Source organism: Anser anser, assembly GCF_964211835.1.
Source record: "Anser anser genome assembly, chromosome: 6".
Taxonomy (NCBI): Eukaryota; Metazoa; Chordata; class Aves; order Anseriformes; family Anatidae; genus Anser; species Anser anser.
Genome location: NC_139726.1, coordinates 20,284,406 through 20,302,438, shown reverse-complemented (window position 1 = coordinate 20,302,438; position 18,033 = coordinate 20,284,406). Strand labels below are relative to the sequence as shown.

Genomic DNA, 18,033 nt, shown 5'->3' with positions numbered 1-18,033 from the left:
GAGTCCTCAGGGCTGGCTTCAGTTACAACAGCCATTCGCCACTTAAATGTGAAAAATAATGTATTGGAGTGTTTCTGTAGGCTTTGCAGGAGGAAAGGTACACAGGGTGAGGTACTCCAGGATGTTTTAGCAGAGCACTTCACAAAAGAGTAAACTTCATATCATATGCTAATTAGTATACAAGGTGCAAAATGATTTCAATGAGCTGTTCTAGGGGGCGTTTAAAAGTTTGTGGTGATCATAGGATAAAAAGTTAAAATCATCACTTGTCATATATGTTGTCTCCATCCTGTGGATTTAGTGGGTTGGAGAAATTTTAACCTCTTTCTATGAGAATGTGAATGCTGCTTATTGCTCATCTGTGCTTGGCCAAATGTAATTTTGAAAAGCAAGGCCACATGGTATGGATGTCAAATGATCTGCCTTCCCTTCTCTGTTGCTTTTTTTTTTTGCAGTGGTTAGGAGGTTCAAATGCCTGTAAAAGAGAATGCTAGCTGTAAGTTGCACTTCTTAGGAGATGTTATTTCATGTGTGTTTTATTTTTAAGGTTGTTAGCAAGTTCTTTGTAAACTCTTGGTATGCAGTTTCATGATACATTTAATCTGCTGCAACAGGCAGCTGTTGAAAAGATCTCATTGATCTGACAGAAAACTAGTTCTTCTGCTGGGTTAGTTTTCGGTCGGATCAGGTTCCCTGTTTGATTTGCTGCATGGCTGATCTCATGGAAAGAAGAGGCTCTTCCTAGTAATGTCTGTATCCAAATCTTTACTGAGGCAAGAAGAAGTTCTGATTGCTGTCTGTAAATGTGTAGGATAGAGTTAAGAGATAAGGAAATTCTTGCGTTAATTCAGATTGATACAGGCTGCATAAACGTGCCCATTTAGAAATTAAAAGGGGACTGACTGTTTGGATGGTGACGGTCCAAAGCAGCCTTCCCGTAGGAGTTGGAGACAAGAATGGTAATCCCTATTAAGGGACAGCCAGACTTAATTTTGTGAAGATTTGGGAGATCTTTGTATGACTTTAATATATCAAGATAAAATGTGCTGTGTATTTTATTTATGTTGTAGCTGGATATGACTTAGGTTAAAAGAATAAACAAACAGAACAACAGAGGTAATAAAAACAATACTTTGAGATGTTCTTTTCAGTTTGAGTTTATTTCCGAGTAGTCTGGATAAGACAACTGGAATAGATTTGTCTGAATTGCTGTCACTTACACAAGCAAGGTTTTTTCCTTCTGAGAAGCAATGGAAATCTGCACAGAACAAATGTTTAAATGATAATCAATATAAAAGCATGAAAATTGATTAGTCTTAATTATATTTGTATTCTTCATATTGTTATGAGTCCTACATCACATGGATGAGGCAAAGCAGCATTAAAGGTTTTATTTTTTTAATTGATATGAACAAGTGACTTTGCTCTTGAAAAACTGCATTGGAGTTGATGCTCTCTTACTGGCTGTAACTCCGTGTTTGTAAGACTGCACTGATAGTTTGGGGGAAGATCCTGTTAGGGACAAAATGTATCTTGTCATTAGGCTGGCTGCTTGGTCCTGTTACAAAGCGATAATTTCACTTCTCCAGTTGCAACTGATTTGCAGAATTAATTTGGCTAGAAAAGAGGCAGAATTAATTGGAAAATAAAGGGTTACTTCCAAATGATGGATTATCTTTACATTGGTTGCAACTCATTAAAAAGCTACTTTAATTGAACTGAGGCTTCCGTCTAGTATTGCCTTTCTAACTTTGAACTCCAAAATATCTTGTCATTTGCTACCTTGTGATGTTCAGTGTTAAGTCAAATGTGTTGGGAGTTTGACTAAAACAGCTTATAGCTCAAGGCTCTTCTGCTCATTTTGTAGCCCTTATTGTAAGCAGTCTGTGAGCCACTCTCACATTAATGGCTCAGAGGTCTTTGGTGTTTCTATGGAATAGAATACTTATTATTTTTTCCCTTGCTGCATGTGTGTTTTTGAAGGCTCTTTGTCTGACAGAGAATACTCTCCTGTTTTTGTTGTTACCAGGGATCTTAGTTTGGCTCTGTAGAGCCTCTGTAGAGAGGGTCTGATTATGATGCTTAGGAACTGATGTTCAAGTTTGTAAGCGTAGTGTATGCTGTTTTGAAAAGTTTCTCTGTAGTTAAATAGGTAAAATTACAGTTCTGTATTTTGTTATTTAGATGCTTGTGCCTCATTCACGCTTTCCAAAGTTTCTTATCCCTCTGCTTAACTAACCTTTTTTTTTTTTTTTAGAGACTGTTTGGGGTGGGGAGAACAATTGAAGGGCTTTTGAATCAGTTATGTATATGCTGCGAATTAGAGTGGACTGTGCTTGGTGAAATTTTACACAGCAGCAGCTAAAGCTCCAGTCCGCTTGGGTATTTGCTCTTACAGAGGTTTTTGAAACCCCCATGTAATTTTTGTATACAAAACTGCGTAATTTGATAAGTAATGCTTAATGCTACCTGACATCTTTATCCTAAAACTTTGTCAAAACAAATGTGCATATTTACCTTAATTCTGATCCAAAACAAATTAGTTTTTAACAATAACTGTTAAGTTACAAAGGCAGCCTGAGTATATTGTGTATGCCCACATCAAATACAGCATTCATAACATTCATCATGTGGGTTGAAGCGAATGTAGTTTCATACAATGGTAGCTTGACAGGGAGAGTATGTTTTGCAGGTTAAAATTCTACATTTTGAGAAATAATTGATTGAGATTTGCTGTCAGCTAATAACCATTTGAAGAAACTAAAAAAAGTTAAATCCCCATTGAGTAATTTAAAGGGGATGGCTTTTAGTTCAGTTGTCAGTGTAAAGATGGTCATGGTGCAATTAAAAATACCTCTTAGAACATCCTCAGTGCCATGCTGCAGACGAGGCTGTGCAGCTCTTAGTTATTATTTGACATGTCCACACATGATAATAGCAGTGTTGGGGAAGGGAGCTCTGTCTTGACTTTTTTTCCAAAGAAAATGAACTTTCCGTACTAGAAATACTAAGCTTGGTGACAAAGCTGTAGTTTCTGTTGCTTTTAAGACATCAGGCTTTAAGTGATTCATTGATCAAACCTTGCTATTGTACTAACTTTTACAATTGTGGCTTATACAGTTGGAATTCAAACTTGTCAGGAAGAAGATTAGTTATATTGTAATCTGAATGGTATGGAGAGTACATGTTTTCTTCATTTTTGGCTAACTTGCTTTGATTTTGTTGCTATTGCAAGTAACCAGCAAGTCTTGTTTATAATTTGTTAAACAGAAGGGTAAAGGAACACATAATCATCACGCTCAGCATGTCAGGCAGTTGACTGGTACTACATAATTGTAACTTACACAAACGTATGCTGTGTTTCCTGCTCTTGGAATCCGTCTGCCTCCTTTTCACTTGGACCTCGCGTCCCTCTGCTTTCTACCCTCTTCCCCTTCCCCAGATTCTTCCGACGGAGAAGGTCTGGAACTTCAGACCCCAAAAGCCCAGAATTGGCTTGAGTGCTGCAAAAGGAGCAGTTCTGCTGGTGATAGTGTGGAAATATGATTCTTCTTAAGCCATGCAGCAGGGCTTTGCGTCTTCAATGTGGAACGACAGCTTGTGAGCAGCATTGTAAGGATGCTTGGATAGCTGGGGCCAAGTTCAGACCGGGAGAGCAGTTCTAGGTTGGGTCACGTGTTGCTCTGAAACATCAGAATTGTCACACTGATTTTTTTTTTTTTTTTAAAGAATTACTTACTGTTTGGTCAGAGATGTTTTTTCTCTCCAGAATCTGCCTGTCAAGCGGAGCTTCTCTTGAAGTGGAAACAAAACCACATCTCTTCTGACTGGCTTGAGGGGGGGAACAGTGATCTCTCCCTGAGATGTGGGTGGTTTGTATAGTGGCCTGATGTGTAGACCATATTTCATTTGTGTGTGACCATTCTGGTTCTTTCTACCTCTCCCCACCCCCCTTCCAAAGTAATTCAAAGCTATGTGGCAGCAGTAGTTGGAAGCTGGCTTTCTTTCCAGTAATAATGGTAGCAATCCTTGGCTCTCCAAGAATGGAGCTTAAAAATCAAGTTGTATTAGTTACTAGTGTTAACTTTTTGGCTTTGCTGAAATCACTGGGATACTGCTGAGCAGCAGCAGAGGTACAGTCTGCTTGCTGATCTTGGAAGGTAAATATGACACTAGAAAATTTATGGAGCCCCAAATTAAAAGCAAGGTATTTAGTGGATGTTGATGCTGCTTACCCTGTGTAAATAATTAGCTTTTTTTTTTTGAATGAGTGAATTTTTCAGGTAGTTTTGCTGGTAGGATGAAACCTGACAGCTCTGCTGGCTTTCTGTTTCGTGCTAAGTTTTAAAGGTTTTAGGGTGTGCGTAAGGATAGCGTGATTGAAGCTTGTTGGGTGTAAAGCCAGTAGCATTCAGCAGTGGCAGCAAGAAGCAATGCTGGTGTGAAATAGTTGAGAAGAATGTGCTTTAAAACTTTTTTCCTTCTTTCATCAGTCTCTGTATGTATCATACAATGTTCTGCACTTCAGGTTGACTGGTGACTTGTTTGGAGAGCTTCTGTGACTCTGTGAAGACACTGGCAGTGCTGATAAAGGTGGTGGGTTTTCAGGAGCCTATCTGAAGAGATTTCTGGTGCAATTTTTCAAGGGTGCTGATTGTGGCAGTTCTGCTTTCTGCAAAGTGGGCTCAGTAAAAAGCTGTAACCGTCAGCATTGTTCGTTTGGTAGCTGGTGTGTTCAGTGTGTGGCATCGATGGAGTTAACGTTTCCAGTCCTTTGTCCCCAGGTATTTGACTAAGCATGTGACTTTATTCCATGGCTTGGTGAAACCTCACTATGATAAATTAGCTGTCTCCATTATTCCTTTATCTTTATGATTAACAATTTCTGAATTGTTTTATTAGTCTAATTATTCCTGTGGATGTCTACATGCCTCAGAGGTATTCTGATCAGAAGTAAAATATAGGTGAAACTTGAGGATGTCATATAAGGCTGCTGTAATGATTATGTTGCATAGCTTTTAAGCTGAGCTATGCTAGTGCACTTAAAGAGAAATGGGGGACTAAAGCAGGTGGAAAACTGGAAGGTTTTCAGTGTTCCTAGCCATGCTTTCAGATGTAGCATGAACTCTTGATCTTGGAGGTACAGATCAATATTGAATGTCTGAGGTTTTTCTTAATAGGAACAAATGATTATAGCTGTAAGCAAACTGTGTGCCAAGCATATCTGTTTTATGGTAGTGGTACAAAAATAGTTAATTGACTGACTGGAAAAATGTTGTGTATTTACCTGCTGATCATGGTTTCTATCCTGTAAAAGTAATATGGGCAAGTTTGTGAGCTTGGACTGTAGCTTTAGTCTTCTGAGAAAGATCATATTCAGATTGAGAAGGACCACAACTGATCTATAAATTTTCTTTTCCCTTCTCACTTCTTTGCTTGGAAGACATTTTATTATGTGGACTGAATTTAAACTTATTTCTGTTAGTCTCGTGCTTCCAGTCTGTGCTGGAACTTCATTGGAATTAGATTAGAATCACCTGATGAAAATTCAATACTATGGTAGCATTTGTATTGCTCCAACTTTTCTATTATTTCATGAGGAATGGAACCAGAAATAGATAAGTTTTTGCTTGTACTGCGTGTCCATGACAGGCTTATTCTAGCAGAGCATATTCTGTTGCGGTGAACTAGCTAAAGATGCGTTATAGCTCAGCACTGCAATATTAATTGCAGATCTGCATGACTGCGGTAGCAGAACTGTCTTTGTGTTGGTAGGTTGCTGTTCTCCATTCTCAGAGGGGAATGATGCACTATGTGGTGACATCCAGAAGACCTAGAAAATAGAATTGTTCTAAGTGTTTGCTTTCAAGCTAAATGAGAAACAATAAAATGTGGCAACTAACTAAATCAACAGCAGTGTTTGTTTGTAGTGCTACTTCATGCAAGAACAGTAATTCTTTTAATAGTTTTTTTTTTTTTCTGGGGATGAAATATGGTTCAGCATAGCAAATCTTCAATTTATCCTGCTTGTATAAGGTGAAGTGAACTTCAGATGATAACTTGCTAAGGGGACTCTGGTCTGTACAATGAGTACAAGAACTTCATATCTGGTGTAGCTACGCAGAGCCATTTCCAGTGTGAGTTTTGCCTTCCGAATCCGTTTGCATTCGTATGTATACGGAATAGTGGTTTCTGTACTGATGATGAAAGAACAGGAAGGATGGGATAATCACAGTTCACGTTTCTCTTCTGAAAATATTTCAACTAAAAATTAGATCTTGAAATTTATCTTGGAGGGGAAACTTACCTTGCCGTGTAACATAAAAGTATTTAAAGTTTCTAGTACAACATATGATTGGAAAGGTTTTGTTTTGTGTTTTAAGGTAGACTTAGATTAGGAAGACCTGGCTCTATCCTAGAAGAGTGGATTTCCTTGCATCGCTGAAGTTTTGAAGTAAAAACTACTTCGGAAGCAGTGCGTCTATATCTGGTGTGATAAGATGCCAGTGCTGTTGAGGAACGTGATTCAAATTAATGGTTAGATTAACATTTTTCCTAATTGGAAAGGTAATTTATTTTTTTTCCCCACTAGATTGTTGTTGTGTAGATAGCTATAGCTCAAAATTGTTGTTTCTTCCAGATGTTATTCTGAGTGTTATTCTTGGGCTTTGCTTTGAGCTATTCTGAAAACTGAGGGCTGAATGGGGTTTGGATAGACATGTAAGAAGGAGATTGGAAACAGTAGAAACCTTATCCCTGCTGGTCATGCCTCAGCTTGGAAAAACTAAACTTGTTCTGGGAGTCTTGCAGTAAAGATTTTCTTCAGCTTTATACTTCAGGCATGAGCCTGCAGAACTTCAGCATGTCTCTGGCCCCAGAGATCATTAAGGGCCTGGGGGCATCTTTGATTTGAGGCTTAGGGCTGGGACAATGTCTGATGGGAGCCAGACACCACTAGTGTCAATTGACAGGGCGAGAGGCAATGAGCACAAACTAAGAAACATGAAATTCCATCTGAACACAATAAAACTTTTTATCTTTTATTTTATTTATTTTTTACTGTGATGGTGATCAAACAGTGGAACAGGTTGCTCAGGGGGTGGTGGTGTCTTTATCTATGAAGATATGCAAAACCCATCTGGGCAACTTGCTGTAGCTGACCCTGTTTGAGCAGGGAGGTCAGACTAGATGATCTCTAGAGGACTCCTTCAACCTTCAATGATACTCTGGTTCCATGGTTTGAAACAGTTTTTGGTGGTATCTTTGTATGAAACAGCAGAAAAATAGATGCTTAGGGCTTCGTTCTTTCAAGGACATCGCATATCTAGGAAGCAGCTGTCATGGGTGTTCCTTAATATTGCTGTTAAGATTTTTCCTATGAAATTCGTGCTGACTCTTCAACCTAAGATAAAACTAGACCTTTAACAACAAATTTGGATGCAAAATCTTTAAGGAAGAAAATGTCAGATTTCTCTTTCTTGTCTAGATAATCTTCTTTGGTTTAAGTTGAGATTTATTACTCAGTGTTCTTCTGTTGTGTAGCTGACTGGATGATAAGGAAGTCTATTTTAGCAGCTTTTTCAGATGGATTTGGAAAAAAGCTACTTCTTGTGGTGCTTGTGTCCATGTGGAGTGTTTTATGCTGCTTCAGATCAATGAAGGAAAAACGGAATGCCTGTGCTGGCAGTCCTTTCTGGAGGGCTAATTAGGGACAGGGGGATCTCTCAGGCTTAGTGTAGAAATACCTTCACAGAATCCGTGGAAACTTTCTTCTTAATAACAGATAGTTTGAAGTCTGTGATAAAATGTTTAAAATGTGTACTGCAAGCAATGATGTGAAAAAACATACTTTTGAAGTAACTTGATGAGGAAAAAAAAATATTCTCTCAAAACACAGGCAAAACTTCTGAGTTCTGTCAAATGCTGTAAAAAAAACTCGAGACCTCTTACACATATTTAAGCATTTTTGTATAATGCTATGAATAACAAAGGTGAAAAAGAAAAGTGAGACCTGTTAGGTCACTGATGTAATCTGACCTTATCACAGCGTATTACAGCAGCAAAAAAATGCTTTACACAGATGTTCTTTTGTATGTCTTTTGGTTTTGTGAATTTGATAGCAAGTTGGTGGTACAACCATAAATGAAAAAAAAATAATAAAGATTTTTACTTAATTATCTGAAAAAAAGACATACATTGTGAGGATGAATGGATAATGACGGGCAAAATCCATTTTGTTGTTTGAAACATTCTTAAACCAAATTGCATCTTCAACTTTTTCATGTCTTTTGTTGGGAAAGTGCCAAATGGCTAGGAATTTGTTGTAGCCATTCAAGATGAGCACAGCGTGTCCACATCTTGCCTTATCCCAGGAAGGCTCCAGTTGGGTGTACAACAGGAGCAGATTAGTTCTGCAGATTTGATAGAGAGGGAGTTGTAACACAGTGCTGCATAGCAAACCTCAAAATATTTCCTGTAGTTTATCTAACAAAAATATTTCATATAACCAGTCCTTTCACTGTTTTATTGTGTGTGTGTGTGTAAAAAAAAAAAAAAAAAAAAAGAGTTCAAAAAGCAGGGGAAAAATCATTCCCTCTTGTCCCTAGTGTTCTCTTATGTGTTGTGTTAGTGCTGACTGCTAATGCCCCTATCTGTCTGCATGGAGAATGAAGTTTGGTTCATGCTCACGCTTGCTGTATCTTGTATTTAGCACAGGTTGGATCAGGGCTTAAATAAAAATTCTCTTGTAGCTTTTCCCTAATGTATAGTAATTGACATGGATGTTCAGGGTATTTACCTAAGACTTCAGTGGGATCAGAAGTATTTATAGACCTTTATCATCTTTGGAGAGGATTTTTTTTTTTTCTGGATTATTTATGAATGTGCTTTCAAGAAATAGAATGGAGTAAGCATTGCTAGACCTCCCACTCTGCATAAGCTACTCTCCCACAAAAGGTACGTAAAACAACTGGATTACCTAATGCCTCTGTTGGCCATAATGGTGATGTTCTTAAATGCCTAATTGCAGAACAAATTCATTTTGTGTAGCTCAATGAGGAGTTAAGCAAATTAGTTGTCAAGTGATGACCTGGCAGAATTAGCAGTTGAATGTATGGGCCCATATTTCATAGGACACTTAGTGTATTTTAAGTGAATTCTGTCTATGACCTAACAGACAAGGATAAACAAACTAGTATGCGTGTGAATTATAAGAGGAAGGATTTGATTACCGCCTAAATTAAGAAAAACGTACACAGGAATTGTAAGTAAGCTGTATTTACTTGGTTATCTTGAAATGCTTCCATTCTTAAGAACTTCTGTTGTGTGAGAGAAATTGTTGTTGTGGAGAGTGAAATCGTGAGGTAATTTTCTGCGAAGAAGTTATGTTACAGAAATTGATTTTCAATGTTTTGGATTGAAAGGGACCTTAAAGACCATCTAATTCCACCCTCCATCCTTTCCACCAGACCATGTTGCACCAAGCCCCATCCAACCTGGCATTGAACACTTCCAGGGATGGGGCATCCACAGCTTCTCTGGGCAACCTGTGACAGTGCCTCAATGCCTTCTCAGTGAAGAATTTCTTCCTGGTATCTAATCTAGATCTACCCTCTTTTAGTTTAAAGCCATTCCTCCTTGTCCTATCACCACACTCTCTGACAAGGAGTCCCTCCCCAGCTTTCCTGTAGCTCCCTTTGGAAGGCCTCTGTAAGGTCTCTCCGGGACTTTCTCTTCTTCAGGCTGAACAACCCCAACACCCTCAACCTGTCTTCGTAGAAGAGGTGCTCCACCCTCCTGATCATCCTCATGGTCCTCCTATGGACTTGGTGTAATACATCCATGTCCTTGTTCTTCATAGGTAGTCATCAAGAAAATTTACCATCACCAACAAATAACATTGTCCTCTTGATGTTTTTCTCTTCTATACTGAGACTAAACAGAAGAACTGTGGAGTGGAGGGAAGTGTAGTTGGGTAGAGTATCTGAAGGGACTTAAAAATGTGAGAATCTTTAAAAGATGTTTGTATCGGAGTATTGCGGAGTAATACAGAACTACTAGAAAGTAAGACTTGGTAAATCGTTACAAGGGTAATGAGGATGCTGTCTTTATTTTTGAGGAAAAGAAAAAGGAATAGTTGTAGGCCTGTTTTGAACACAGTTACTGCACAGTGATTAGTGAGTGGAAAGTCTCATCCCTTTCTACATAACGGGATAAATGAAGAGATTTGTTGCATGCTTGTGTGAATGGTGTGTATCTGCGCATGCGAAGTGCATGCAACATGGTGTGACCATCTTGCCTTTGCTCTTTCTTTTTGAGGCTTGGCTAGGGGAGGGTAGATAAAGCTAAAATGGTAATGTCAGTAGTTGTTCAAAGATCCTTCTCTTTGCCAGCTGGAAACAGGTTCTGCAAGGGTTGAGTTCAAAAGCAGAGAGAAAATGTCAGATTTAGAACAACTTTAAGGAACTTAATCAGATAAGCTTAAATCCCTGACAGATTTGTTTGTTGGAATTTCAGACAACTTTATTTCTGTTCTTAGGTTATATCCTTTCAGAAGTGAAATGTAACCATACATAATAGCTCTTGAAGAAGTTTCTGTTGTGTGAACCCAAGTAAGTCAGAGTATTTCTAATGGCTGTGCTACACTGAAGGCAGGGTCGTACGGAGTGCATAGTTTGGAGCGTGAAGGAACAGGTTGTTTTAAGTGCACACTTGTACTACAAAGAAGGATGACAGTAAGAAATGAGTTCAAGATTACTCTGACCTACTCCTATTTCGCAATAGGCAGAAATAGACATCTTCATGTAGACTGCAGTTGCATTATTTCACTGTTAACTTTTGAAATTGGCCAGAAGAATTCTTGACTTTACTTCCCGGTTTTTCAGGAGGATGACTTTTCTAGTAGTGGGAAAAAAAAAAAACAAAACACATCATTCTTACAAAGCTTTTTTTTTTTTGTCTGACAACTGGCGATCCTTTTGTCTTGTTCTTCTTCAGGAGACAGCTGGATGTAAAGGCTTCATGGTTTATCCTACCTGCACTTAGATTATGCTGGATGTGTTCTCTAAAGAGAGAAGTGACAGGATATTTAAACCAGTCTGTGCTTCAATTATGCAGTTAGTAGGGTCACAGCTATGAGGGGTGGGTGTTGGAAGACTGGTAAGGTTCAGTATACCTGAAGAAGTCGTGGTTGTCTGTGGCGGCGGTGGTGGTTGTTGTTTCACTCTATGATGGTGCATAACTCATGTAGTCTGTTCTCTCTCAACTGAATTGCTTATCTGGGTAGTCCACTCTATTGTAGCTGTTCTTCAGGAACACTTCAAATTTCTGCTTGTTTAGTAGACCTCAGAGTAGGGCATCTTCCTTTACGCAAAAAGGAATTTTCAGACCAGATGGGAAACTTTCAGACTTCCCTCATCTTTATCCTTGGTTGTTCGCCAGAAGAGGAGAGGGGAAAGTCTCTTACGAAGAAGGATGCACATAGCCACTAAGTGCCTGGCTTGTACTTCAGTACTCAAAACTGTTTTTTTGAACGGGTTTTGTGCGTAGGTACCACTGAGAATGCAGTGTGTGCAGAGTGCCTTGAGTAGCAAAATACTGTATTGCATATAGTATTCAAAAGGCAAAAAGAAAGAAGAGACACAGAGATAGTTTGACTTTGTTCTAAACATAGAAAGCTTTTTGTATTGTCTGTGCATCGTATTCTTCATATAGTGGAGAATATCACACTGAAAGGCCTCCTCCGTGTCTGGGGAGAAAACACCAGGACGTGCACTGTGATAGGCTTTTTATATAAATAAATTTCAATCTAGTTCACGTCCCAAAATCTTACATCTCATCCATTTTCAGTAGCCAAGAGAGGAATAGATCTTCAACTTCTGCATAAGGATAGCTCAGGATTAATTTTGTGATCATGAATTTTTAAATATCATTAAGGACATACTCTTTGGTTTGGGGTCTCATAGCACTTTAACAAGTGCTGTCTGTAGTAGTTGTGGAGTCAGTGATGTGACAGGATTCTTTTTAGTAATCTATTTTTCCATGATGTTTTAAAGTGTTTCCTACTGGCATTGTACTTTAACTTGAGGGAGCAGTCAGGATTTCATCATGGCTTGACTGAGTAATTATCCTCTGTGCTTCTTCTGTTTATCTGTTATGTGGTCATAGCGTACTAACCCATTTTGGAAGTGATGATCTGATTGCTTCCCACAAGTAGCAAATGCTATTTGGTGTAGAAAAGATGCTTCAAGAAAAGTCTTAATCTTAGTTCTTGTATCCTTAGTAGGTGAAAAACATACCTTCTTCTCCCCTGCCTCAACCTATGGTTGTGTAGCCAAAGCAACGAGGGGCTTTGTCTTGATGTCTACTGAGCAATAACTTCAATGAAGTGGTGTAGGATGAATCTCAGAGTTGCATTGTGCTGACTTGCTGGTTTCGTCCTTGGGATGTTTTATTTATTTTTTAAATCTCTTAATTCTTTTATTGCTTATTGAATTTTTTTAAAGACTTTGTTCTGTAAGCAGACAGAGCAGGACATGTCAATATTTGCCTGTGACCGCATCCTGCAAAAGAATGACTAGTTAGTCCTGTGGAGACTTTTTTTTTTAAGATGAGCTCAGCATTTTTTAATAACTTATACACTGAGTTAAAGCTTTGTGATTTGACTGAGGGAGGGTGGGAGGAAGGAACCAAAACACCAAACACGTGAATGAACTGAAAATATGAAAATATCTAAGCAAATAGCAATTAAAACTTGGACAATAACTCTCAGTCATGAGGTATTGTCGGTGCTGTTTTCAGATGTGCAGAGAGAAAAGCTCTCAATTGTTCTTAAGTCAACTTGTAACTCAGTCCACGTTTGTAGAGCTTGACAACAAAAGGCTTTTTGTTCACAGTTTGTATTCATCTAGGACATGCCAATTACTGAGGATAAATAGAACATAATGTATGAGCAGGCAACTATAACATGTTGCTCAATTCAGTGAGTTACCAGAAATCCATTATATATATTAAAATAGTTGGAATTACAGGTAGAAAGTACTCACTGAGGAATTTTGGATTTCTGCTCAAATGAGCATGATGTAATGACTTTGAAGAAGCCCACACTGCTGTATTTGATGTGGCAGTAAAATGTGCAACCAGCGTACAACTCTTCTGGAATATAAGTCGCAATCATCTGATTGAGGCAAAGCCAGTGGGTGCTTGACAAAGGAAGCAACAATCCCTCTTACTCCCGCTGTTCACGAATAAAGCATGCTTTGAAAAAGGAAAATGTTCTTCCTAATGTTTTGTTCAGTTCCATCAAGCATTGTTATCTGTGTATTGTTTGACCATATGTGATTTAAATGTCAACTGGGACTGACTTTCCCTGCCAGGCCATTCAGCAACACGTACCTTCTTACTGTTGGTGTGATACTTGTGCCTCCTGTGCTGTTTACAAGAATCGGCATGCTTTTTGTAGGATGTTACCCTAATCATGATGAATGAGCAGGAACACATATGAAACTGTAGAAAGTTTGGCATGTTCAACTGTAATGGTATTTTTCTTTTCATTGCACAGTGGGAACAAAAGCCTGGTAAGCAGGGACTGACCTGAAACAACAGAAAGAAATAACATTGGATAAAGCACTCTTCCCCTGCCCCCTCTGCCCTTAACACTAAATCATGTTAACTCTGCGAGTTATGTTCTTGATTGACACAGATGTGTACAAAGGCAAAGGTGTGATGGCTCCCAAACTATATGAAATGCATTTAAGAGGTGGGTGTGACTTGATAAGTGAGCACATCATTTTAAGTTTTCATCTTGGGAATTGTTTGTGGAGTATGGAACAGAAGCTTTCAGGCAGAGAATATTTCTTTGCGTTTGAGAAATGTGTAAACTGACTTTCTTATAGAAATATTCGCATGTGGGGAAAGCACTGAAAAAGGGTTGACAAAAAATTAAGTTCATTGTAAGTGCTACGTTCTTGCACTGGACACGGGTTTATATTTCTGTTATGTTAAGTCTGTGTTCCTTTTCTGTCCTTTTTCAGGTAGCGGTGCTACAGCAGTTGTACAGGCAGCGCTATGCAAACCCAGGCAAGAACGTGTAGCAATAAAGAGGATCAACTTAGAAAAATGCCAAACCAGTATGGATGAGTTACTTGTAAGTAAATCAAAGGGAAAAATATGTACAGGGAGATGATCTTCTGTTTTCATTTCAGTTTTTGCTTGGTCAGAGTGAGGGCAAAATTTTGTGCAGGATAATAGAAAAGGACCAGAAAACAACCTGAAAGGTGTGCCCTTTCTCTAAAATAAATTGTACTTATGTATGTTTTCTAATGCCACAAAAACAAGTACAAATTTGAATCCTTTGGGATAACCAACTGTTGGGAACTATGGGAAGAACCTTTCCCCTTGCATTCTGGAGATCTGATTTTCAAGAGATAACTGTCTGGTTATCCCTTGTTCCTTAACAGTGCGGAAAGATATTTTTTTTCCTTTGGTTAAACAATGATCAAAAATGTAGAGGTAAAATTTAGTAGGGTTTCTTAATGCCTGAAGCACCAGAAGTGGAAAAATGTAGTTGAGTATTTCACGATACCTTCTCTGGGGAAAACTAAGAACCGGCTACACTACCAGCTACACAAGAAAACAGCTAATAACACATTTATCCGATAGGCCATAACAAACCATTTGAGGAATGCTATTTGTTTGGGTCGCTGATCAGAGGAGGGAGGGACCTATAAGATGTCCTTTGTAAAAGGGACTAAAAGAGTACTTCCTCTGCACTGGTTATGTAATCCAAAGTCACAAAACTTGTTTAAAAAGCAAAGAAACACTGTTGCTTTCTCTTGCTCCTGGTCAGGTGCTTACAAGATAATTGTTTACTTATGTATAGGCAGCATAACAAGAACTGAAGGACAGAACCGTTCTAAAAGTGAGAACACTCTCTTCTGTTCCACAGGTTATACTACTGCCTAGAGACTGTGGGCTTTTTCTAATGCAGAAATTCCTGCCTCTGAAGGAAATGATCTCCTCAGCAGGGAATTGCCAGTGCAAAAGATATCTTGAATTTGATACAGAGGGTATGGTCCATCCAGTTTTCTTCAGATAAAATGGCTTGTTTACAGTGGAGGACCCAAAATGCTCTTCCCCTGGTGATTGATGGCATGTGCCTTGAGTTTATGGAACAGTTTGTATGGGATGTTGTTGTGTTCTTAAAGAAGATTGTGGTAGCGAGAACACTTCTCTAAGACTAAAAATACTAACTAATATATTTAAAATGGTCAAACATTCATCTTATTCATCAGAATTTGAACTAATAATGGGAATTAAGAATTAAAGTCACAATGGATTAAAAAACCCACAAACTACAAAACGGCCAAAGCTCTGCAAGAGATACCCAGATTGTGCAGAGAGATGACTACAGTTACAAACTAGATTGTATATAGTTACCTTGGCAAGTACTTGAGTGTCCTTACTGCTGAGATGCCTCCACTGTCTGGTACATGAGGCAATAGCCCTTGAATTTCTGGTCCCATATTGCTTTCCTTTGCTACAGACAACTGTCCATACCATCTTTTTTTTTAACATAAGTTAGTTTCTGCTTTTCTATGTTAAGATTTTTCTTTTATTTGTTCATCTGTTTTGAGCTGAACATAAATTTTGTCTTTCTCAATCCCTGGTTAGAAGGGTAGGGAGAAAAGGCCATATGACTTCTTTTATACTCCTGTATATTTCTACACACAGGTGCATGCCTAAACATACAAAATTATTTTTTCAGACTTTAAAATTTATTTTAAAAGAAAGATGCTATTCTGGAAGAGGAAACCATTTGCTTTCACAACTCTTGTTACACTTGTGCTAACATTTTTGTTTCACTTGATTAAATATTTAGAATGCTCTCCTGTTTTGTTGTTAACATTTTTTTGAGTCTGCTCAATTTTCAATCACTTACTCTGATCAGTTTCTGTTAGTATGGGGATACTTTAAAACTGCCCTCTGAACATTCTGTTTTGGAAAAATTCCGCTGATAAGTGCTTATGGATGGTGTGCAAAGGCCTCCCTCGCATTCTCAGCTACATGGCCTTCAGCGAAGTAGAAAATGCAGCAAGCCTGATGTCCACATAAACAAACTTAGGATTTGGGTCAGTGTCAATTAAAATAGAAAAGCAGTGGGGGAGGGGTTTAAATAATACTAATGTTACACACAAACTGCCCAACTCCTGAAATTCAATACTTGGTTTCCTGCAGTGTCCTGTGCTCTCACTATTGTGTGCTAAATGTAACTTAACCTCAGAAGCCAAGGAAGAAGTTCCTGTCCTTAGTATTGTCCTGACAGAATATCTTCTCCCATCCCTTTACCTTGTCTTAAAAAAAAAAAAAAAGCAAGCACCCCCCCCAAAACAAACAAACAAACAAAAAAACCCTCCTGCAACAATAAAAATAAAACAACAAGAAAAGCCCTCTATAGAACGGCTTACCCTCTGCACTCTAGGAAAAATGAGAGTCTGGATAGCATGAAAATGCTGTTTTATACTGCTTCTATGTTCATTATAGCAGTAAGTCTACTGTGTGTTGTGGACGGGCTTTTAGATAGTAGCTAAGCATTGCATGTCATGAAGCGGAGCTCCTGAATCCATTACAAGGCTTAGCTGTTACAGTGGAGTACTGTCAGATAAATACGGAACTTGTAAAGCTGTTCTGTAAAAGTGAAATGAAGCCTTCTACCTAAAGACCCTGACAGAGCCATTTCCAGATAACTGTCTCTTTCACCAGGAAATTTCAGAACATTTTTCTAGAATGTTTGAAGTTCTGGTCTGATAGTCCTTTGAGGTGGGCTGTGTGGAGGAGCCCCTCGCATAGTATGTCCAGTTCCTCAAAGTGGTTGTGACCCATGTGTCTGTGTCCCTCAGGAAACACCCCCAGGACGATCACCTGCCAGCTTACTTGGAGCTGAACCCAGGTCCTGTGAATGCTGCAGCTTAGCACTGAAAGTAGTTGTCTTGCATTTGCTTATTACTGCATCACCCACCTGCCCTTAGGCTGACATTTTTGTGCAGCTGATCAGTGAAACTGGATCAGAAATAACCTGGCTGAAAAGAAGTTAGCTTTTAACCTGGATGTGTTTGCTGATGCAGTTCACATGCGTACAGCACAGGGGGGGAAGAAGCACAGAAGCAGAGGGATGAGGATGAGACTTGAAATTCTAAATGCTGCTATGGCTTTGGTGCTGCCAAATGTCTAAAGTGATGTGAATGTGAAGAGTGCTCCTGGGCATTCACCTGGATGCTATGCTACAAACTCTTCCTCAGACTGTATATTTTAAGTAAATGTTTCTCACCTGTGTGGGTCGTGAGCCTCAGCCAAATAAATGAAGTTTATGGAGGATTATTGTATGGGATAGGGGCTCTTCAGAATTAAACATCCGAAATTAATATTTTCCCCATTAAAATTTAATCCCTTATTTCTCATGGGGAGCTTTCTACTTTTTGTGAAGACTTGTTTGGAAGAAATCACCAAAGCTGAGACACAAAGTACCTTTGGCCATGGTTACTGTGATAGCTCAGTTTTTGCCACCAGTTGTTCCAGACAGACAAAACATTTGAAGCATTTTTGGGTTGAATTGGGAAGCTTATTACAGGTGATTATTTATAATTCTGCAGTTTTCATGTGCTAATAAAACAGCTAAGATGTATTTTTGTCTAGTAGTGGCAGGCGGACTTCATGAGCAATCATTATATTACCAGCATAGGAAAGCAATAAACCAGTAGAAGGTGTGAAATAGTAATATGGAATGGGAGAGTTAAGGTAAGGATTTGGTATGCATAGCTGAATGAAGAACCTGAGGCAGAGACAATGATTTGGCTTTTCTTTAAGATCTACTGGAAAGGGAAATGTGCCCCACATATATTTCTTCTCTTTTGTTTGCTGCCTATTGAATCCCAGAAAACAAACAAACAAAAAATGACCCAAAACACGATGTTGTAATTTGCTCAGTTAGGCTTATTGCATGGCTATGCAGACGTTCATCTTTCTGTGGTTCAGGGCAGA

At 38.7% G+C, this 18,033-nt stretch overlaps 1 protein-coding gene across 1 annotated transcript in view; it reads left to right on the top strand.

Moving 5' to 3' along the window:
* The window catches only part of STK39 (serine/threonine kinase 39), a 91,088-nt gene that overhangs the window by 4,078 nt on the left and 68,977 nt on the right, over positions 1-18,033 (top strand). The window contains 1 exon segment of the mRNA XM_083842403.1: positions 14,031-14,143. Coding sequence (XP_083698529.1) covers positions 14,031-14,143 — 113 coding nt within the window.